The sequence below is a fragment of the Bos indicus x Bos taurus genome, chromosome 9, assembly GCF_003369695.1.
Source record: "Bos indicus x Bos taurus breed Angus x Brahman F1 hybrid chromosome 9, Bos_hybrid_MaternalHap_v2.0, whole genome shotgun sequence".
Taxonomy (NCBI): domain Eukaryota; kingdom Metazoa; phylum Chordata; class Mammalia; order Artiodactyla; family Bovidae; genus Bos; species Bos indicus x Bos taurus.
Window position 1 is genome coordinate 12,656,576 of NC_040084.1, and position 23,459 is coordinate 12,680,034.

At 42.6% G+C, this 23,459-nt stretch overlaps 1 protein-coding gene across 3 annotated transcripts in view; it reads left to right on the forward strand.

The window, feature by feature from the left end:
- Window positions 1–23,459, forward strand: part of KCNQ5 (potassium voltage-gated channel subfamily Q member 5) — a 624,758-nt gene that overhangs the window by 540,356 nt on the left and 60,943 nt on the right. For all 3 annotated transcript variants that reach the window (XM_027550934.1, XM_027550933.1, XM_027550935.1), the window contains one exon: window positions 2,818–3,038. In XM_027550934.1, the coding sequence (XP_027406735.1) occupies window positions 2,818–3,038 (221 nt within the window). The remainder of the gene's footprint in view (window positions 1–2,817; window positions 3,039–23,459) is intronic.

The window sequence follows — 23,459 nt, forward strand, 5'->3', positions numbered from 1 at the left end:
AGTTCTGGATTAGGATATTATTCTTAAGTCATACTATGTCAGAAGACATATTATGTCAGAAGAAAGAGTGAAAACATAACATCTTTTTTTTTTCTAATTTAGTGTTTAATGTGTTGAGTTCACTTCAAAATAATTCTAACATTAGAATATTTTAACATTAGATGTGTCAAATATTCACATACTTTAGAAGGACAAAAGGGGAAAAGGTACCCAGAACTCATTTATATCAACTCTCATGCCTTAAGTAGTACTGAGATTCAGAAAATAATATTCTTTCCATTCCCGTTAATTCTTAAAGACAATATTAAATGTTTTATAGGGACAATTTTTAAATATTTTATGAGTATTTTTCAAAGGTTTTTGTTATTGTAAATAACATTGGTAGATTTAATGCTGATACCTATTTTAGATTTTTTAAACATTTTTAGCAACTGAAATTTTTAAAAAACTAAATTTCATATTAAATGGTTTTATAATGGTTTTATCAGTTTCCTATTCATTCAGTTGGCAAAGGAAAGAGAGATATCTTGAAAGTTTGAGAAATAATTTGCTATTAACTGAACCCAACCTTCTATAGTAATTAGCATCTGTTAGTTCCAGAAAAGGTAATGGATTAAAGTATAATGAGACCACTTGTAACGGCAGCTCTGTCGATAAGCCATTCATTAATCTAAATAGAGGTGCATAGGTGCGTTCCTAAACCAGATCCTTATACATTTAAATAACAGAACAGATGGCTGAAACTTAAAAGAGGCTTGTAGTTTCTAGTATTAAGGGGAAAAAAAAGCTTGAAAAGAGTGGGCATTTTGAGCACCATCCCTTTGAGGATTTGTTTAAATACTGTGAACTTTGGATGACATGGAGGATGTAGCCTGAGCATAAGAAGATGCAGTTTTATACTTTATTGTCATTGAATGAATCCATCATTTAATCACACGTTTGTCAAGTGCAGAGAAAGCCCTGCCTGTGTTAGTGAGCCCTGAACCGCCTGCCCTGCCTGCCCTCTGCCCGCACCCCAGCAATCCTGCCTGTGTCTGCCCTTCCGCACAGAGCTGTCAGCTGCATGGCCAGCACGTGTGTCGTGACCAGGACCTGCTGACCACTGCAATCCACTGCCCGATGTGTTTTCACATAAACACACAGAAAACATGGTGTCTTCCTAGAACATCATCTGTTAAGCAGCTAGGCATGGAAAAATCAATGTTACTGTGCTTGTTAGCTACAAGACATAGATCTGCTAAACACATTTGCTGTTGGCAAGCTGCCGCTGGGGACAGTGGACATGGCGGAAAGCGCAAAAGAAAGTGTTTCACGTGGTCTCCGAGAATCCCTGTCCATAAGAATTCTGTCTCCATGTCCCACAAAGGCTGCATCTGGATAGTGGGCCTCAGATTCATCCAGTCCACTGCTTCAGGCCTGAGAGCCCTGGGCTTCTCGCTCCACAAGGGAATCACTTTTTTTTCCCATAAAAATATAAATGCACTCATTTTTTTTTTTAATTTTTTAAGTAGGGTTGATTTAAAACATTTGTTAGTTTCTGCTGGAGCCTGGTGGGCTGCCGTCTATGGGGTCGCACAGAGTCGGACACAACTGAAGCGACTTAGCAGCAGCAGCAGCTGCACAGGAAAGCTAATCAGTTATATATGTATCAACTCTTTTAGATTCTTTTCCCATATAGACTATTACAGAGTGTTGAGTAGAGTTCCCTGTGCTATATAGCAGGTCCTTATTAGTTATCTGTTTTATATATAGTAATGTGTATATGTCAGTCCCAATATTCCATCTATTCTTCTCCCCACAGCCTCACTTTGTAATGAATAACACAGTACTTTATAAATGAACAAGAACACAGAACTTTGTACAGTTCACCTGATCCCCATAAGAGTCCCTCAGCTACATTGCTATTTTTATCTTCGAGTTAGAAGAGAGGCCTCCAAACCCAGGTCTCTGATTCCAGCCTGCGCTCCCAGCACCTCATACCCCACTCACACTCAGGAAGGCCTGGGGGCTGCCTTGTTAGCACTTCCTTAACAACCAACCACAGTTCAGGCCAAGCTGGCGTCTGAGAACTGAATGTGAACAAATATAATTCACCAGGAGCTGCCACAGCAAATCAATAACCTGTTTAATAGCAAGAGTCTGTGTTGATGAACACAACATCTCATTCTGTTAAATCCGTCATCTGGTTCATTATAAACTGAAGCTGTTCTACCTCGTGTGGTTTTTGTCTAGCAAGAATAAATGTGTTAAGTGCTGTACGTCTAATGCTGTCTGCAGTACTGCCAGCTGTTCCAAGACTGCATGGATCTGGAAGTCATAATCTTGCCTGGAATATAAAATGCATGCAGACTACGTATGCATGTGTAACTGTCATCTCTGTTTTCCTGTAGAAATATTTTAGAAATTACATAGATATGCTCCCCCCCCAAAAAAAAACGAAAAATTTTTTTTTAAGTTTCAAAAGTTGAGGTTAAAGCTAAAATGTGTCTCTAAGGCAAACACCAAACCAGTTCTGGGGTCTTTCCAGTGTCATGGTGCGCAAACCGCTGTGCTAGGTCTCAGGCCTTTGTTGAATCCAGGAAGGGTTTGCAAAACCGTAGGATGAGATGGACTGGAGATGAATGCAGAGAGATTAAAGACAGCTCAAATTTTCAATAAGGAGAAAGGTATCGATGTGCCCCTACTTGCTAGAAACATTTCATGTGATGCAGTATGTGATCGATCCGTCGGTCGTGTGTACAGTTGCATCAGCGCATTGACGCAGGTGGATGGGCGGCCCGGCCTGAAATGCACTAACGCCGCCCCTGTCACCCGCAGCCAGAAGCTCAGCTTCAAGGAGCGCGTGCGCATGGCCAGCCCTCGGGGCCAGAGCGTCAAGAGCAGGCAGGCGTCGCTGGGCGACAGGCGGTCCCCCAGCACGGACATCACGGCTGAGGGCAGCCCCACCAAAGTGCAGAAGAGCTGGAGCTTCAACGACCGCACGCGCTTCCGGCCCTCCCTGCGCCTGAAGAGCTCGCAGCCCAAGCCGGTGGTGGACGGTGAGTTACCCCTGTCTCTCCATAACTACGTATTACACGAAGGCAAGGACCAAGTGGCAGATTCTGCCTGGTGCCACTTGGAGAGAGGGCAGGAAGCAACCCCAGGGAAAGAACCGTGTGTTTGTTGCTTGTTTTCTTGGAAGTTTATTGTCTGCCTTGGGCAAGTGTACAGAAGTTGACTTTTGCAGGCAAGTTTGGCAGCTGGATCTACATTGCAAGGAAGTCAGAGACAGTGGTGTTCGTTCTTCTCTGGTATCTACAGCATAACGTTACTTCTCAGGTAGGTCGGGGTCAGGTCAACAGGACCGTGCTGCTGATGCACAGAGTGTATCCAATCTGCAAACTGACCAAGATGACCAGGGGCTCAGGACACCTGAGGCGCAGGAAGAAGGGCCAGAGTCTTTCTGGACCCAGTGGAGGTGCTGGTCCTTTTATACTGAGCACTGCTTTTCCCTACATCAGGGGCCAACTGCTCATCTTCCTTAGAGAGAGTCCTGTTGAAAGTTCTTATCTAATGATAACTGGAATTCTAGTTCTTCTCCCAAAAGGAATTAACCTATTTTATTTACTATATTAAGTGGCAGAAGCTTCCTTTGCCAACACATTTTACTGAGTGCCATACAATTTCCACGTTTATGAAATAAAACCTTCTTTTTCATTTTGGCTTTCCTTTTAAGAATGCCCCCTGGGATCTCTTATCCTGGGCAAAGGACCAAAATCAAATCGCATCTTCCATTAATGCATAAAAGCTTGCAAAGGCCATCAGCCCCTGTGCTCACCCCCCAGGCAGAACCTGAATTTTCCCAGGCCCTGAGAGCCCGCGGGATAAAATTAACAACCCGGGTCATGATCACAGTGACCTCAGGTTCCCTCGGTCCCAGGCCCCTCCCGGCCCATTCAGAGCTCCTGGGGCCGCCCTCCCCACACTCTCAGGGGATCCCCCAGAGTCCCCTCCACACACCTCCCACGCTGCACACCTTTGGACACCCTCCAAGTAGTGCCAGAGGCTGACCCGATGTGGCCCCTCCTGATGGAGCTTGCAGCTCCCTTCTGCACTGCACACTTGACCTGTCTCCCACCTGCCCAGGCTCCCCACCACCTGCCACTGTGCTGAGATGGGAAGGGCTCTCTGCCCAGCACTGTGCCTGCATGCTAAGTCGCTTCAGTCACGTGCAACATTTTGTGACCACCCCACCCCCACCCCGCCCTGCCCCAGGCTCCTCTGTCCATGGGATTCTCCAGGCAAGAATGCTGGAGGAGGTTGCCATGCCCTCCTCCAGGGGATCTTTCCGACTGTACACCCCACACCAAGCCCCCAAGTACCCAGAGTCACTGGCAGCACAGCTTTTCAGCATCCTCTGGTTTCCACACTCTCCTCCCTAGGAATTTGGCTGAAAGCCCATGAACAGCTGAGTCGAGAGTTACCAGTAACAAGGCTTATGGAGCACTCAAAATAGACTTGCTGAATATAAATGGACACACATTTCTGGAAGGCAAGTTGGCAAAAGACACCAAAGCCTTTACATCTGCCTGAGCTCGGACACCTCCTACCCTGCAGTTTCATTTCTAATTCCATTTCTAGCAATTCCATATCCTAGAAGTGAAGTAGCATACATACAATATAATGAAGTAACAGACATTAGAAAAGATGCTATAAGTCTAAAATTATTGAAATAGAAAAAGGATCACAAAAAATAAATTATTCCATTTTGGCTGTGTGTGTGTGTGTGTGTGTGTGTAAATTCATGTGTTTATAGTAAAAGTTCTGGAGAGATTTACAACAGTGAATGAACAGTTATCTCCAAGTGGTGACATCATAGTTGTATTATGTTTGTTCATATGTATTATTTTGTTCATCTGTATTATCTATTATTTCTGTATGAGCATGTATAGCTTTTGTGATAAGAAAGCAGAAGAGGATTTTCTATTAAAAAATCGGGTCCTCCTTTCAGACGCTGCCTCTTTCCTTCCCCACGGTGGGATATTGTTTGTACTCCCGTCGGTCCTGTCCCCACGTTGGTCCAGCGGGTGGCACCAAACCCTTCTCCTTAGCCCAAATTCCCCCTTACCTTGGTGCTGGCACAACCCTTCACTGTGTGTGGACGTGAATTGTCTAATAAGGTTTGACAGCTCCTACTACAAATAGACCCCTTCATGGATCACAGCCTTGTCACGGCAAAGGGCTTCCATAAGTCAAAGTATGAGTCTTGGCATGCAGGGCCACTCAAGACAGATGGGTCATAGTGAAGAGTTCTGACAAAATATGGTCCAGTGAAGGAGGGAATGGAACACCACTCCAGTATTCTTACCGTGAGAACCCCTAAACAGTATGAAAAGGCAAAAAAAGATATGACACCTGAAGATGAAGGCCCCAAGTTAGAAGGTATCTAATATGCTACTCAAGAAGAGCAGAGGGCAGTTACTAATAGCTCCAGAGAGAATGCAGTGGCTGAGCCGAAGCAGAAACGACACTCAGGTGTGGATGTGTCTGGTGCTGAAAGTAAAGTCTGATGCTGTAAAGAACAGTATTTTATAGGAACCTGGAATGTTAGGTCCATGAATCAAGGTAAATTGAAAGTGGTCAAATAGGAGATGTCAAGCGTGAACGTCGACATCTTAGGAAGCAGTGAACTAAAATGCACAGGAGTGGGCAAATTTAATTCACATGATCATTGTGTCTGCTACTGTGGGCAAGAACCCTTTGAAAGATATAAAGTACGCTTGTAGTCAACAAAAGATTCTGAAATGCAGTACTTGGGTTCAATCTCAAAAATGGCAGAATGGTCTCAGGTCATTTCCAAGGCAACCACTCAACATCACAGTAATCCAAGTCTGTGCCCCAACCAGTAATGCTGAAGAAGTTGAGTGACCTGTCTATGAAGACCTACAAGGCTTTCCAGAACTAACACCAGAAAAAGATCTCCTTTTCATCACAGGGGACTGAAATGCGAAAGTAGGAAGTCAAGAGATACCTGGAGTAACAGGCAAGTTTGGCCTTGGAGTACAAAATGAAGCAGGGCAAAGGCTAACAAAGTTTTGTTAAGAGAACACACTGTTCATAACAAACACCCTTTTCCAACAGCACAAGAGACAGCTTTACACATCAGTTCAGTTCAGTCACTCAGTCATGTCCAACTCTTCTCGACCCCATGGACTGCAACACCAACTCCATCACCAACTCCCAGAGCTTGCTCAAACTCATGTCCATCGAGTTGGTGAAGCCATCCAACCATCTCATCCTCTGTCATCTCCTTCTCCTCCCAGCATCAGGGTCTTTTCCAATGAGTCAGTTCTTTGCAACAGGTGGCCAAAGTATTGGAATTTCAGCTTCAACATCAGTCCTTCCAATGAACACCCAGGACTGATTTCCTTTAGGTTGGACTCGTTGGATCTCCTTCCAGACCAAGGGACTCAAGAGTCTTCTCCAACACCACAGTTCCAAAGCATCAATTCTTTGGTGCTCAGCTTTCTTCACAGTCCAACTCTCACATCCATACATGACCACAGGAAAAACCATAGCTTTGACTAGATGGACCTTGTTGGCAAAGTAATATGTCTGCTTTTTAATATGCTATCTAGGTTGGTGATAGCTTTCCTTCCAAGGAGCAAGCATCTTTTAATTTCATGGCTGCAATCACTATCTGCAGTGATTTTGGAGCCCCAAAATATGAAGTCTATCATTGTTTCCATTGTTTCCCCATCTATTTGCCATGAAGTGATGGGACCAGATGCCATGATCTTAGTTCTTTGAATGCTGAGTTTTAGGCCAACTTTTTCACTCCATTCTTTCACTTTCATTAAGAGGCTCTTTAGTTCTTCTTCATTTTCTGCCCTAATGGTGTCATCTGCATCTCTGAGGTAATTGATATTTCTCGAAGCAATCTTGATTCCAGCTTGTGCTTCATCCAGACCAGCATTTTGATGATGTCACACATGGATATCACCAAATGGTCAATAAAGAAATGAGACTGATTGTGTTCTTTGAAGCCAAAGATGGAGAAACTCTATACAGTCAGCAAAACAACTCCTGGAGCTGACTGTGACTTAGAGCTCCTTATTGCAAAATTCAGAATTAAATGGAAGAAAACCATTATTCTATTCAGATATAACCTCAGTCTTATCACTTATGATTATACAGTGAAGTTGATGAATAGATTCAAGAGATTCGATCTGGTAGACAGAGTGTCTGAAGAACTATGGACAGAGGTTCCTAACATTGTATAGGAGGCAATGACCAAAACCATCTCAAAGAGAAAGAAATGCAAGAAGGCAAAATGGCTGTCTGAGGAGGCTTTACAAATATCTGAGAAGAGAAGTGAAAAGCAAGGGAGAAAGGGAAAGATATACCCAACTGAATTCCAGAGAATATTCAAGGAGAGATAAGAAGCCCTCCTTAAATGAACAATGCAAAGAAGTAGAGGAAAACAATAGAATGAGAAAGACCAGAGATCTCTTCAAGAAAACTGGAGAAATCAGAGGAACATTTCATGCAAGGATGAGCATGATAAGGACTGAAACAGCAAGTACCTAACAGAATCATGACCCAGATAATCATGATGGTGTGATCACTCACCTAGAGCCAGACATCCCGGAATGTGAAGTCCAGTGGGCCTTAGAAAGCATCACTATGAACAAAGCTAGTGGAGGTGATGGAATTCCAGTTGAGCTATTTCAAATCCTGAAAGATGATGCTGTGAAAGTGCTGCACTCAATATGCCAGCAAATTTGGAAAACTCAACAGTGGCCACAGGACTGGAAAAGGTCAGTTTTCATTCCAATCTCAAAGAAAGGCAATGCCAAAGAATGCTCAAACTACCGCACAATTGTACTCATCTCACACGCTAGTAAAGTAATGCTCAAAATTCTCCAAGTCAGACTTCAGCAATATGTGAACCCTGAACTTCCTGATGTTCAAGCTGGTTTTAGAAAAGGCAGAGGAACCAGAGATCAAATTGCCAACATCCACTGGATCATCAAAAAAGCAAGGGAGTTCCAGAAAAACATCTATTTCTGCTTTCTTGACTATGTCAAAGCCTTTGACTGTGTGGATCACAATAAACTGTGGAAAATTCTGAAAAAGATGGGAATACCAGACCACCTGACTGGCCTCTTGAGAAACCTATATGCAGGTCAGGAAGCAACAGTTAGAAATGGACATGGAACAACAGACTGGTTCCAAATAGGAAAGGAGTATGTCAAGGCTGTATATTGTCACCCTGCTTATTTAACTTCTATGCAGAGTATATCATGAGAAATACTGGGTTGGAAGAAGCACAAGCTGGAATCAAGATTGCTGGGAGAAATATCAATAACCTCAGATATGCAGATGACACCACCCTTATGGCAGAAAGTGAAGAGGAACTAAAAAGCCTCTTGATGGAAGTGAAAGAGAAGAGTGAAAAAGTTGGCTTAAAGCTCAACATTCAGAAAACTAAGATCATGGCATCCGGTCCCGTCACTTCATGGGAAATAGATGGGGAAACAGTGGAAACAGTGTCAGACTTTATTTTTCTGGGCTCCAAAATCACTGCAGATGGTGACTGCAGCCATGAAATTAAAAGACGCTTACTCCTTGGAAGGCAAGTTATGACCAATCTAGATAGCATATTCAAAAGCCAACAAAGGTCCATCTAGTCAAGGCTTTGGTTTTTCCAGTGGTCATGTATGGATTTGAGAGTTGGACTGTGAAGAAAGCTGAGCACCGAAGAACTGATACTTTTGAACTGTGGTGTTGGAGAAGACTCTTGAGAGTCCCTTGGACTGCAAGGAGATCCAACCAGTCCATTCTGAAGGAGATCAGTCCTGGGTGTTCTTTGGAAGGAATGATGCTAAAGCTGAAACTCCAGTACTTTGGCCACCTCATGTGAAGAGTTGACTCATTGGAAAAGACTGATGCTGGGAGGGATTGGAGGCAGGAGGAAAAGGGGACGATAGAGAATGAGATGGCTGGATGGCATCACTGACTTGATGGACGTGAGTTTGAGTAAACTCTGGGAGTTGGTGATGGACAGGGAGGCCTGACGTGCTGCAATTCATGGGGTTGCAAAGAGTCAGACATGACTGAGCGACTGAACTGAATAGAAGCAGAAGAGATTAAGAAGAGGTGGCAGCAATACACAGAAGAACTATACACAAAGGGTCTTAATGATCCAGATAACCATGGTAGTGTGGTCTCTCACCTAGAGCCGGACATCCTGGACAGTGAAGTCAAGTGGGCCTTAGGAAATATTACTATGAGAAAAGTTACTGGAGCTGATGGAATTTCAGCTGAGCTATTTAAAATCCTAAGAAATAATGCTGTTAAAGTGCTGCACTCAATATGTCAGCAAATTTGGAAAACTCAGCAGTGACCATAGGACTGGAAAAGGAATTTTCATTCCCATCCCAAAGAAGGGCAATGCCAAAGTATGTTCACACTAGCATACAATTTCACTCATTTTGCATGCTAGTAAGATTATGCTCAAAAATCCTTAAAGCTAGGTTTCAACAGTACATAAACCAAAAAATTCCTAATGTACAAGGTGGATTTAGAAAAGGCAGAGGAATCAGAGATCAAATAGCCAACATTCATTGTTCATAGAGAAAGCAAGGGAATTTCAGAAAAATATCTACTTTTCCTTCATTGACTATGCTAAAGCCTTTGACTGTGTGGATCACAACAAACTGTGGAACATTCTTCAAGAGATGGGAATACCAGACCACTTGACCTGTCTGCTGAGAAGCATGTATATGGGTCCAGAAGCAACAGTTAGAACCAGACATGGAAAAACTGAGTGGTTCAAAATTGGGAAAGGAGTATGACAAGGCTGTATATTGTCACCCTACTTATTCAACTTCTATGCAGAGCACATCATACAAAATGCTGGACTGGATGAATCATAGGCTGGAATCAAGATTGCCAGGAGAAATATCAACAACCTCAGATATGCAGATGAACCCCACCCTTATGGCAGAAAGTGAAGAGGAACTAAGGAGTCTTCTGATAAGAGTGAAAGCAGAGAGTGAAAAAGCTGGCTTAACTCAACATTCAAAAAACTAGGATCATGGCATCCAGTTCCATCACTTCATGGCAAATAGAAGGCAAAAAGTGGAAGCAGTGACAGGCTATATTTTTCTGGATTCCAAAATCACTTCAGACGGTGACTTTAGCCAAGAAATTAAAAGATACTTGCTCCTTGGAAGGAAAACTATGAGAAACATAGACAGCATATTAAAAAGCAAAGACATTACTTTGCCAACAAAGGTCCATCTAGTCAAAGCTATGGTTTTTCCAGTAGGCATGTATGGATGGGAAAGTTGGGCCATAAAGAAGGCTGAGTGCCCAAGAATTGATGCTTTTGAACTGTGGTGCTAGAGAGGACTCTTGAGAGTCCCTTGGACTGCAAGGAGGTCAAATCAATCAATTCTAAAGGAAATCAACACTAAATATGCATTGAGAGGACTGATGCTGAAGCTACAACTCTAGTACTTTGGCCACCTGATGCAAAGAGTCAACTCACAGGAAAAGATTCTGATTCTGGGAAGGATTGAAGGCAAAAGGAGGAGGGGGCAGCTCCCGCCCTAGGTTCCTACATGGTGGAAACATATCTAATGCCCCCAGGGAGTCCACACTCTTCCTACATGTCTTCAGAAAGCATGCGCCTCCATACTGTGAAGTCCTTACAGTTGGTTGAACACATCTAAATATAAATGTCATAGAATCCAGATGGAAAATGAATTCTCCTTGCATGTTTGGCCAGAGGGAAAGCATTTTTCAAAGATTCCTGGAGTCAGCTCTGTCCATCACACTATTTCAAGTTACTGCAAAAATGCCTCAGGGGTCAGACAGAAACAGAAGTCCTTCTCTTTTCAGATCACAAATTGGAAAGATCTCCCACCATCCACTTTCTGCATCATTTTGTAAAAGTGCATTTCTGTTTGGTTAGAAAAGAATTGCTTTTCCCTGGCTGATGCCTGACTGAATTGGTCCTGAGTTCCCCAAGTAACCAGAGGCCAACTGCTGTCGTATTGAAGTAGTTTTGCTGGCCACCTGCCCACAAGAGACTGTGATCCCCGACTCCTTATTGTACCCAGTAGCCCAGAACCCTGACCTCTGACTCACCTCAACATTAGACCTTGGGAACAGAGAATTCTCTATATAGACAAAAAAAGAAAAAGAAAAAATGAAGTAGCTATCAAATAAATGTAGACTTCAATTTATACATTTTTATTTATGGTGCCTCTCCAGGTTTTAAGTATTTCTAAAATCCACTTATCATAGAAAATAATATATAATACTGCATTCAGCTCCTGATTATTTCAGATCTCTTTGCTCATTCACTTCTGGGGCTCTTTTTTTCTACTTCTTTTTTTCCTTTACACATTTTAGGCATGTCAGTGCCCACTAACAGCTCGGGGAAAGTAGATGAATAGCAGTAAGGAAAACAAAAACTTACACTGGCCTTGAAGTTATTAAATAAGTTACATTTGAAAAATAATGGGCCTGTAACTGAAAGATAACATAAAAAAAGAAATTTAAGGTTAATCTGTAAATCTTAATGAAATGGAAAAAGTGAAAGCCTCTCAGTCGTATCCATCTCTTCGTGACCCTATAGACAGCATCCCACCAGGCTCCTCTGTCCATGGAATTCTCCAGGTCAGAATACTGGAGTGGGTAGCCATTCCCTTCTCCAGGGGATCTTCCAACCCAGGGGTCAAACCCAGGTCTCCCGCATTGCAGGTGGATTCTTTACCATCTGAGCCACCAGAGAAGCCGGAGAACACTTAAGTGGGTAGCCAATCTCTTCTCCAAGGAATCTTCCCGATCCAGGAATCAAACTAGGGTCTCCTGCATTGCAGGCAGATTCTTTACCAGCTGAGCTACCATGGAAGCCATGTAAATTTTAATAATTTCTGCCAAATCTGATATCCTTTACTACAGAGGACTTTCCAGATGTTGCAGTGGTAAAGAATCTATCACCTGCAATCCAGGAGACTCAAGAAACATGGCTTCAATCCTTGCATCGGGAAGATCCCTTGGAGAAGGAAATGGTAAACTGCTCCACTCTTCTTGCCTTGAGAATCCCATGGACAGAGGGGCCTGGCAGGCTATAGTCCGTGGGGTTGCAAAGAATCAGACAAGATTAAGCACACATATGCTGCACTGCACTGTATGCTCAGAGAGCTGATATGCCTGGTGTGCATTGGGTACCTATTTACTACAGATGATATTATTTTTATGATTTAATAACTCTTACAAAAGGTTATTAAATATTCCATGTTGTTTTTATTTGCTATAATTTTGATTAAATTTACATGTTACAGTTTAAAAGGGCACAATTTTAAATTCCACATCCATGTGTACCTGAGAAGTGGAAAGTAACAGGCAAATTTTAGCACCAGAAATTTAGAAAGAGGAAAAGGAAGAAAAACTATAAGGAACTAGGGTGGTGTTGCCATAGCAAATTTATTTTGACCAATAAGAGATGAGGGATTCTCCAGGCAAGAATACTGGAGTGGGTTGCCATTTCCTTCTCCACAGGATCTTCCTGACCCAGGAACTGAACCCAAGTCTCCTGCATTGCAGGCAGGTTCTTTACCAACTGAGCTGTGAGGGAAGCCCTGATGAATAATAATAAGAGATAGAAATGTTCCATTAGCCAGTCAATAGTATTTAAGCTTCTTCACATAATCTCAAAAATTAGGTTGGATATGACTTTCTGAGAATCCATATATAATAAGTGTGAGCTGTATGGTTTTTGTTTTTTTTTTTCTTTCTGTGTCTTATTTATCTCAGTGGCATAATGTCCTCCGGGTCCATCCATGTTGTTGCAAATGGCAGGATGTCTTTCTTTTTTAAGGATGAGTAATACTCCACTGCATAATTTATACAACTTCCTTTAACTATCAGATCAGATCAGATCAGTCGCTCAGTCATGTCCGACTCTTTGCGACCCCATGAATCGCAGCATGCCAGGCCTCCCTGTCCATCACCAACTCCCAGAGTTCACTCAGACTCACATCCATCGAGTCAATGATGCCATCCAGCCATCTCATCCTCTGTCATCCCCTTCTCCTCCTGCCCCCAATCCCTCCCAGCATCAGAATCCTTTCCAATGAGTCAACTCTTCGCATGAGGTGGCCAAAGTACTGGAGTTTCAGCTTTAGCATCATTCCTTCCAAAGAAATCCCAGGGCTGATCTCCTTCAGAATGGACTGGTTGGATCTCCTTGCAGTCCAAGGGACTCTCAAGAGTCTTCTCCAACACCACAGTTCAAAAGCATCAATTCTTCAGCGCTCAGCCTTCTTCACAGTCCAACTCTTACATCCATACATGACCACAGGAAAAACCATAGCCTTGACTAGATGAACCTTTGTTGGCAAAGTAATGTCTCTGCTTTTCAATATGCTATCTAGGTTGGTCATAACTTTCCTTCCAAGGAGTAAGCATCTTTTAATTTCATGGCTGCAGTCACCATCTGTAGTGATTTTGGAGCCCAGAAAAATAAAGTCTGACACTGTTTCCACTGTTTCCCCATCTATTTCCATGAAGTGGTGGGACCAGATGCCATGATCTTCGTTTTCTGAATGTTGAGCTTTAAGCCAACTTTTTCACTCTCCACTTTCACTTTCATCAAGAGGCTTTTTAGTTCCTCTTCACTTTCTGCCATAAGGGTGGTGTCATCTGCATATCGGAGGTTATGTATATCAAATCATCATGGTATACTTTTTAAATATGTACAATTTTAAAAATACAATAAAAATATTAGGTGGGTTAGAAATGATATGGTATCTCAATAAATGAGAATAATGATGAAAGTGACATTTATTGGCTGGCACTGTTCTAAATGCTTGACTTCTATGATTTCCCTTCAGTCTCTCAGTACTGAGTCTGAGTGAACTCCTGGAGTTGGTGATGGACAGGGAGGCCTGGCGTGCTGCGATTCATGGGGTCGCAAAGAGTCGGACATGACTGAGTGACTGAACTGAACTGACCCCTATGAGGGAGGCATGCTGTGACCCCGGTCTTGTGAATGAGGGGCCTAAGACCTGCCCAGACCTAACAGCCATGAACGGGGAGCCCAGGGCACCTCCAGTCTGACTTCCTTCCCAGCCTCCTGTGGGACCCATTCGCAGCTGGACCCCAGATGTCATATCAGTTTCCCCTAAAGCATCTTTCATTTCCCCTTCTCCCCACTGTTGCTCTCCCCATCTTCACTTGGCCAGATCCCCTCCCTTAGAAACCATTCAGCTTTGCCACTGGCCCACCCACCCTTCTCCCAGCCTGAACTGCCCAACTTCTGAACTGCATCGTCTTCAGAGAGTGGAAGATTTGGCAAATTGGGGACAATGACCTGTCTCTGTGTCGATCAGGCATCCGAAAGGGGCTGAGGGCCACAGCCGGCTGGCCTGTGTCTGTTTACCCAGGTGGGGGGACAACCACAAGGCCATCTGTGATCTGTTTCCACATATAAGAGGTGGTGTCAGGAGACAGATCGTGGTCCACACAGATGATGAGCACGTGAAACATGGCAGAAGCAAGTCCATCGAGCACCAGGCAGCCTGAACCCAATGAATGAAGTTAGGAAGCGCTAAGTCCAGGTTTCTGGCAACTAGTTTGCTATCAAAGAGGCTTTGGTGACAGACCCTGCTATGCTGGGAACACCTTTCAGAGGTGCCTCGAAGGGCAGGGCAGTCTGGAGCAAGATAAGGAGGAGCTGCAGTTGGATCCACCCTGTAGAGCATAAAAAAATCTGCTTCCATGCTACACGTGTAACCAGCGTGTGTCAACGTGTATGACCTTGTCTCTGCTCAAGGGGAAGTATTAGTTCTTGCGGGTGATCCACTGGCCATTCTGGGAGATGTGTCCTCTCCAGATGTTTGTGAGAAAGACTGGCAGCCCTGTGCAGGAGACGTGTGGAGGTCCCCTGAGTGGAGGCTGGGTGGGCAAAAGATGGGAACTGCTTTCCGGTCGTGGGGTCCCCACGGCCCATTCTTTTGTTCTAGGCCCTGCTGCAAGCTCTCCTCTCTTTGCTTTTCTCTGGCCCCCAAGCCAGGGTGCCTGTCAGGGTGCACTTGACTGCGTGGCACAAGAGTGAAAGTGAAAAGTCACTCAGTCGTGTCCGACTCTTTGTGACCCCACAGACTATCCAGTCTATGGAGCTCTCCAGGCCAGAATACTGGAGTGGGTAGCCTTTCCTTTCTCCAGGGGATCTTCCCAACCCAGGGATCGAGCCCAGGTCTCCCGCAGTGCAGGCGGATTCTTTACCAGCTGAGCCACAAGAGAAGCCCAAGAATACTGCAATGGGTAGCCTTTCCTTTCTCCAGGGGATCTTCCCAACTCAGGATTTGAACCCAGGTCTCCCTCATTGCAGGCAACCAACTGAGCTTTCAGGGAAAACCGTGGCACAAGAGAAGCAAGTTCAGTTACCTTGCTGCTGCTACTGCTGCTAAGTCACTTCAGTCGTGTCTGACTCTGTGTGACCCCAGAGACGGCAGTCCACCAGGCTCCTCTGTCCCTGGGATTCTCCAGGCAAGAACACTGGAGTGGGTTGCCATTTCCTTCTCCAATGCATGAAAGTGAAAAGTGAAAGTGAAGTCACTCAGTCGTGTCCGACTCTTAGCGACCCCATGGACTGCAGCCTACCAGGCTCCTCCATCCGTGGGATTTTCCAGGCAAGAGTACTGGAGTAGGGTGCCATTGCCTTCTCCGTTACCTTAAGTGGTAATAAAATGTGTAATCGACACCACAGGGGAAAGAGCAGCCCCCAGCCAGGAGGCAGGCGCCCTTGCCCCGCTTCTCTGGGCTCTCTCTAGTCTCCCTTTCCTCTGCCCAGCTGTAGTCTGGGTGCTGTCTTCCCCCAGGTTGGGAGCAAGACACCCATAAGCACCTTCACATACAACACTGAGAGGCAAGGAGGGGACCGGCCTGTTTGTGAGGAACACTGTCCATTCCGGTCTCTCTTTGTAGAATCTGGTCTCAGGCCTGAAATGACCGCTGGTGAGGATGGTGGCTCTGGGTCTGGGGTCAGAGTTCCCTGTGGCCCAAGGGTCAAGAGGTGGGGCAGGAGGGGTGACTGAAGAGACGTGAAGCTGTGCGTTTGGAGACTGACTTTCAGAAGGAAACCTTAGTGGTGTCAGAGGCAGCCAAGAAATGGTTCCTACTTTGTGGTGAAGGGGAGGAGGCAGAATGCCTCTGAACATGTTTCCTCCCAAATATTCCGCCCTTCTGTCACGTCTGTTTCTCTGAGCGTCCAAAGGCCAGATTTTTCTGTTTATTATTGCTCTTTCCTCCTTTCTTCCATCACCTAATCTTCATGAGACCATGAGTGCAGACCAGCCTAACTCCCTTGTATTTCAAAAGCAGGACAAGGTGGGTAAAGGGAAACCTGAGAAAAAAACAAATGAATTCGAATTTTTTTTTTTTAATGAATTTATTTATTTTAATTGGAGGCTAATTACTTTACATATTGTAGTGGTTTTTGCCATACATTGGCGTGAATCAAATTTAAATAACACACCAGCCCAGGCTGTGCGTTTCCTGTTGCCGCTGCCACCCAGGGAAACCTGAGTTAGTGCTTCCTTCACTAGCACCTCACCAGCCCCAGATGCCTCACCCCCAAGTTGCTGGCCAGGACCCCTTCTTCCCCTTCAGGAGAATGACAGCCAACCAGGTCTCACCTGAAATTAGCAAAAGAAAAAAAAAATGCACTGCTCTCAACTCCTCTTGAAGATAGAAAAGTCCCTCCCCTTCCTCCCTTCCTTAACTTCTGTTCCCTGGGCCCCCAGCCCACCGTCTCCTAGAACTCTAGTTTGAGATCATCAATGTAAGGTCAGTAGGACAGTGACAGAAAAGAAGCATTTCAGCAGTTGGCCACCAGCCTCAACCAACAGGCTCCTGTCCGCACAGTGGGACGTTTTCTTCCAAGGGGCATAAATCACAGGCCATCAGCATCTTGTCCTTGACTCATCCACACACACAGGGCTTTCGTTTAATGCTGAGCCTCGTCTACGCTTCTTCTGCAGTGGCATCTTCTTCCCTCGTGTGTTTCTCAGTCTCCCTAGATGACATTTTTGGTGTTTCCACAAAATGCCAAGCACAGCACTGCACTTACTGTTTTTTCCTGACTCTGCACTGATGGCCCAGCTTTTGCCAGGCTCTGATTATCATTTTACACAATATATGATACTCCCTGGCACTTCCTGAAATTACCTGATGATGCCTCTGCATCGTGTCAACAGAATTAATTCTCGTGAAGGCGGTATTCCCTCAGAGCTTCACCTGGACCCTGGCAGAACAAAGCCTAAGGGTTTTCTTTCATGACCAAATGAAAGGACTTCTTGAAAATGACTGGACCCAAAGTCTGGAAATTAGTCCACAGTCCACTCTATGCCCAGCTTAATGGTTGGCGTAATTCTGTGCAAGAGCCTGGAGGGTATTTAGTAGGAATCTGAAACACACTTTCCATCTTTCAGCAAGTATTTGGTGAACTTGGTTACCTGGAGGAATCCCCTCAGTTCCAGTCCCTGGGTTTCTTTTCTCCTTATTTGTCTGATTCAGCCAGTCCCTTCTCCACCCAGAGACAGACCCTGCTCCTCCCCTGTGGGTTCTGCATTCCTCCTCTGCCCCAAGATCTGAGTCTATGTCCGTGGTTCTTATTTCTCTTGGGAGCCGGGAGAGGAGGGCCCTTTCAATCTCTGCTTATAGACTCTAAGAGACTACGTAATTATTGTATTTCTGGTAAGGTTGCTTTTTCCAATTCTTGTTGTAAAATGCCAGTTCCTCATTTCTAATTACTGGGGAAATGCATTTCTATTTTGATCAGACTGGAGATCACTCTGGCCTTCTATTCTAATCTAAGTACTCTGTATCATAGAACAGGATTTCTGTCCAGATTTCTCTAGGCTCTTACCCAATGTTTGCTGCCACCCTGCAGTGACAGGGAAAATTATATTCGGTTCCTCTTGGTAGGAGAAAATAGCTCCATGCTTAAGGTATGAGTTACGGGTAGATTCTGCCTCCTCCTTCTGGCAGACTGTAAGCTGCCAAGTGACCTCTGAGTACGACTTTAAGCCATGTCTTCCACCTTCTGAGGATCTAGATTTTATTGTTTTAACTTTTCATTGTATATTGGAGTATAGGCAATTAACAATGTTATGATAGTTTTAGGTACACAGTGAAAGGACTCAGCCATACATATGCATGTATCCATTCACTCCCAAACCTCTCTCCCATTCAGGCTGCCACATGACGTTGAAAATAGTTCCCTGTACTTTACAGGAGAACCTTGTTTATCCATTTAAATATAGCAGTGTGTACATGCCCATCCCAAACTCCCTAACTATCCGTTCCCCCACCCTAATCTTTCCTCCTTAGCAACCATAACATTGTTCTCTAAGTCTGCTGTTTGTTTCTATTTTGTAAATAAGTTCATTTGTATCATTTATTTTTAGATTCTACATATAAGGGATATCATACAGTATTTCCCTTTCTCTGCCTGACTTACTTCAGTCAATATGACAATCTCTAGGTCCACCCATGTTCCTTCAAATTGCACTGTTTCACTCTTTTCTAATGGCTGAGTAATGTTCTGTTGTATATATGTACCACATCTTCTTTATCCATTCCTCTGTCGATGGACGTTTAGGTTGCTTTTGTGTCTTGGCTATTGTAACTTGTGCTGCAGTGAAGATTGGGGTGCCCGTATCCTTTCAGACTACATGTTTCTCTGGATTCATGCCTCCTGGGCATGTATTTCATGCCCAGTGGTACTGCAGGATCATATGGTAATTCTAGTCTTTTAAGGAACCTATATACTCTTCTCCATAGTGGTTGTACCAATTTACATTCCCACCAACAGTGTAGGAGGGTTCCTTTTTCTCCACACTCTCTTGTTTGCAGACTTTATAAAGATGACCATCCTGATTGCTGTGCAGTGATATCTCATTGTACTTTTGATTTGCACTTCTTTAATAATTAGTGGTGTTGGACAACTTTTCATTACCTCTTGGCCATCTATTTGTTTTCTTTGGATAAATGTCTATTTAGGTCTTCTGCCCATTTTCTGATTGAGTTATTTGTTTTTATGATAATATGCCACATGAGCTATTTGTGAATTTTGAATACTAATCCCTTGTCAGTCGCATCATTTGCAAATATTTTCTCTCAGTATGTAGGCTGTCTTTTTGTTTTGTTTATGATTTCCTTTGCTGTGCAAAAGCTTTTGAGTTTAATTACATCCCATTTATTTTTATTTCCATTACTCTGGGAGACAGATCAAGAAAGATATTGTTGCAATTTATGTCAGAGTGTTCTGCCTATGTTTTCCTATAGGGGTTTTACAGTATCAAGTCTCACATTTAGGTCTTTAATCCATTTTGAACTTATTTTTGTGCATAAGAATGGTCTAATTTATTTATTTTTCCATGTAGCTGTCCAGTTTTCTCAGCACCATTTGTTGAAGGTACCGTTTTTCCACCATCATATAATCTTACCTCCTTTGACATAGATTAATTGGCTATAGGTATGTGGGTTTGTTTCTGGGCTTTTTATCCTGCTCTGTTGATCTATTGTAGATCTCTATTTTTGTGACAGTACCGTACTGTTTTTTTAATATAAATTTATTTATTTTAATTGGAGGTTAATTACTTTACAATATTGTATTGGTTTTACCATACTGTTTTAATGACTATAGCTTTGTAGTATAGTCTGAAGTCAGGGAGCCTCATTCTTCCAGCTCAATTTTTCTTTCTCAAGATTGCTTTGACTATTTGGGGTCTTTTGTGTCTCCAAACAGATTTTAAGATTTTTTGGTTCTAATTCAGTGGGGAAATGCCATTGGTAATGTGGTAGAGATTGCACTGAATCTGTAGATTGCCTTGGGTAATACAATCATTTCGACAATATTGATTCTTCCAGTCCAGGAACATGATATATCTCTCCCTCTGTTCGTGTCATCTTTGATTTCTTGCATCATATCTTATATTTTTTTGAGTATAGGTCTTTTGCCTCCTTAGATAAGTTTATTCCTTGGCATTTTATTCTTTTTGTTACAACAGTTAAATGGGATTGTTTCTTGAATTTCTTTTTCTGATCTTCCATTGTTAGTGTATAAGAAAGCAAGAGATTTCCATGTGTTAATCCTGTATCATGCAACTTTGCATGCTCAGTGACTTTAGTCGTGCCCAACTCTCTGCGACCCTATGGACTGTAGCCCGCCAGGCCACTCTGTCCATGGGATTCTCCAGGCAGGAATACTGGAGTGCGTTGCCATTGCCCTCTCCAATCATGCAACTTTACCAAATTCATTGATGTGCTTCAGTAGTTTTCTTGTAGTGTCTTTAGGGTTTTCTATGTATAGTATCATGTCATCTGCAAACAGTGACAGTTTAACTCCAATTTGAATTCTTTTTATTTCTCTTTCTTCTCTGATTGTTGTGGTTAAGACTGCCAAAGCTATGTTTGATAAAAGTGGCAAGAGGGGACATCCATATCTTGTTCCTGATCATAGTGGGAATGCTTTCAGCTTTTCACCATTGAGTGTGATGTTAGCTTTAAGTTTGTCATATATGGCCTTTATTATGTTGAGGTAGGTTCTCTCTGTGCCCACTTTCTGGAGACTTTTCATCATAAGTGGGAGCTGAATTTTGTTGAGAGCTTTTCCTGCATCTATTGAAATGATCATATGGTTTTTTTATTCTTCAATTTATTAATGTGGTATATCACATTGATTCATTTCTGATATTGAAAAGTCCTTGCATCACTGGGATAAATCCCACTTGATCATGATGTATCATCCTCTTAATGTGTTGCTGGATTCAGACTGCTAGTATTTGGTTGAGGATTTTTGCTTCTATGTTCCCCAGAGATAGTGACCTGTAATTTTCTTTTTTTGTGGTGTCTTTGTCTGATTTTGGTATGAGGGTAATAGTGGTCTCATTGAACAAGTTGGGAGTGTTCCTTCCTCTGGAATTTTTTGGAAGAGTTTGAGAAGGATAGGTATTAACTCCTCTCTAAATGTTTTATAGAATTCTCCTGTGAAGGTCCTGGACTTTTGTTTGTTGGGAGTTTTTTAATGACAGTTTCAATTTCAGTGCTTGTGATTGGTCTGTGCATAGTTTTTTGTTTTTTGTTTTCTTCCTGATTCAGTCTTAGGACACTGAACCTTCCTAAGAATTTGTCCATTTTTTCCAGGTTGTCTGTTTTATTGGCATATAGTTGCTTGCAGTAGTCTCTTGTGATACTTTGCATTTCTGTGGAGTCAGTTGTAGCTTCTTTTTCATTTCTAATTTTATTGATTTGAGTCCTTTCTTCTTGATAAGTCTGGCTAAAGGTTTATCAATTTTGTTTACCTTGTCCAAGAACCAGCTTTTAGTTTCATTGATCTTTGCAGTTGCTTTTTTTTTTTTTTTTTTTTGGTCTCTATTTCATTTATTTCTGCTGTGATCTTTATGATTTCTTTCCTTCTACTAACTTTAGGTTTTGTTTGTTCTTCTTTCTCTAGATGTTTTAGGTGTAAGACTAGGTTATTTGCAAATTTTCTTGTTTCCCGAAGTAAGTTTTTATTGCTATAAACTTTCCTCTTAGAACTACTTTTGAGACTCCCCTGGTATTCCAGTGGTTAAGAATATGCCTTGCATTGCAGGGGATTGGGTTCAATCCCCTGGTTGGAGAACTAAGATCCCACACGCTGTGGAGCAACTAAGCCCATGTGCTGTAAATGCTGAGCCTCTGAGCCACAACACAGAGTCCATGCACTTCAACAGAAGCTCTCACATGATGCAGCGAAGATCCCACATCCCACAGCTAAGACCTGATACAGCCAAATAAATAAATAATTTTAAAAAGAGCTGCTTTTGCTGCATCCCATAGGTTTGGGGTCATGTGTTTTTATTGTCATTTGTCTGTAGGTATTTTTTTTTCTTCTTTGATTTCTTCAATGAGCCATTGGTCGTTTAGTAGAATATTGTTTATTCTCCACATGTTTTTGTTTTTACAGTTTTTTTTCTTGTAGTTTATTTCTAATCTCACAGCATGTGATTAGAGAACATACTTGATATGATTTCAATTTTCTTAAATTTCCAAGGCCCCATGTGTGGTAGTCTTGTGAAATGTTCCATGTGCGGTTGAGAAGAATGTGGATTCTGCTGCTTTTGTTCTATAAATACCTATTAAGTCTGTCTGGTCTAATGTGTCATCTAAGATCTGTGTTTCCTTGGTGATTTTCTACATGGATTATCTGTCCATTGATGAATGTGGGATGTTAAAGTCCCCCTCTATTATTGTGTTACTCTCAATCTCTCTCTTTATGGCTGTTAGTATTTGCCTTATATATTGAGGTGCTCCTATATTGGGTACATATATACTTACAATTGTTACCAGATTGATTCCTTGATCATTATGTAGTGTCCTTCCTTATATCTTGTAACAGTCTTTATTTAACTTCTGTTTTGTCTGATAGAATTGTTACTCCAGCTTTCTTTTGATTTCCACTTGCATGGAATTATCTTTTTCCATCCCATCACTTTCAATCTGCGTGTGTCCTCAGTCTGAGGTGATTCTCTTTTAGGTGGCATATATATGAGCTGTATTTTTGTATCCATTCAGCCAGTATGTGTCTTTTGTTGGTGCTTTTAATCCATTTACATTTAAGGTAATTATCAGTGCATATGTTCATGTTGCCACCTTCTTAATTGTTTTGGGTTTGTTGTTTTTCTCCCCATCCTCTTTTGTTCTCTTGTGGTTTAATGACCATCTTTTGTGTTGTTTGGGGTTGCGTTTTGCTTTTTATATTTTTATCTATTGCGGTTTTGGGGTTTGCTGTCCCCATGAGGTTTTGATATAGAAGTGTATATATGTACAAGTTTGTTTTAAGTTGCTAGTCTCTTTTCTGCCTGGGGGAGTTCCTTTAGCATTTGTTGCAAAGTTGCTCTGGTTGTGCTGAATTCTCTTTAGCTTTTGCTTGTCTTTAAAGTTTTGATTTCTCCATAAAATGTGAATGAAAGCCTTATTGGGTAGAGTATTCATGGTTGTAGGTTCTTCCCTTTCACCATTTTAAATATATCACTCCCTTCTTAAATATACACAAAGAGTCAGACACAACTGAGCGACTGAACTGAACTGAACTCTTAAATATACCCCTTCTTTAAATATACCACTTTAATATACTCCCTTCTTTAAATACACCACTCCCTTCTTTCCTGCAGAACTTCTGCTGGGAAATCAGCTGGTAACCTTATGGGATTTCCCTTGGATGTTATTTGTCATCTTTCCCTAGTTGCTTTTGATATTTTTCTTTGTCTTTAATTTTTTCAGTTTGATTCCTGTGTGTCTCAGAGTTCTCCTCTTTGGGTTTATCCTCCCTGGGATAAACTTCCTGCACTTCCTGGACTTGGTTGACTGTTTCCTTTCCCATGTTAGGAAAGTCTTTTAGCTATTATCTC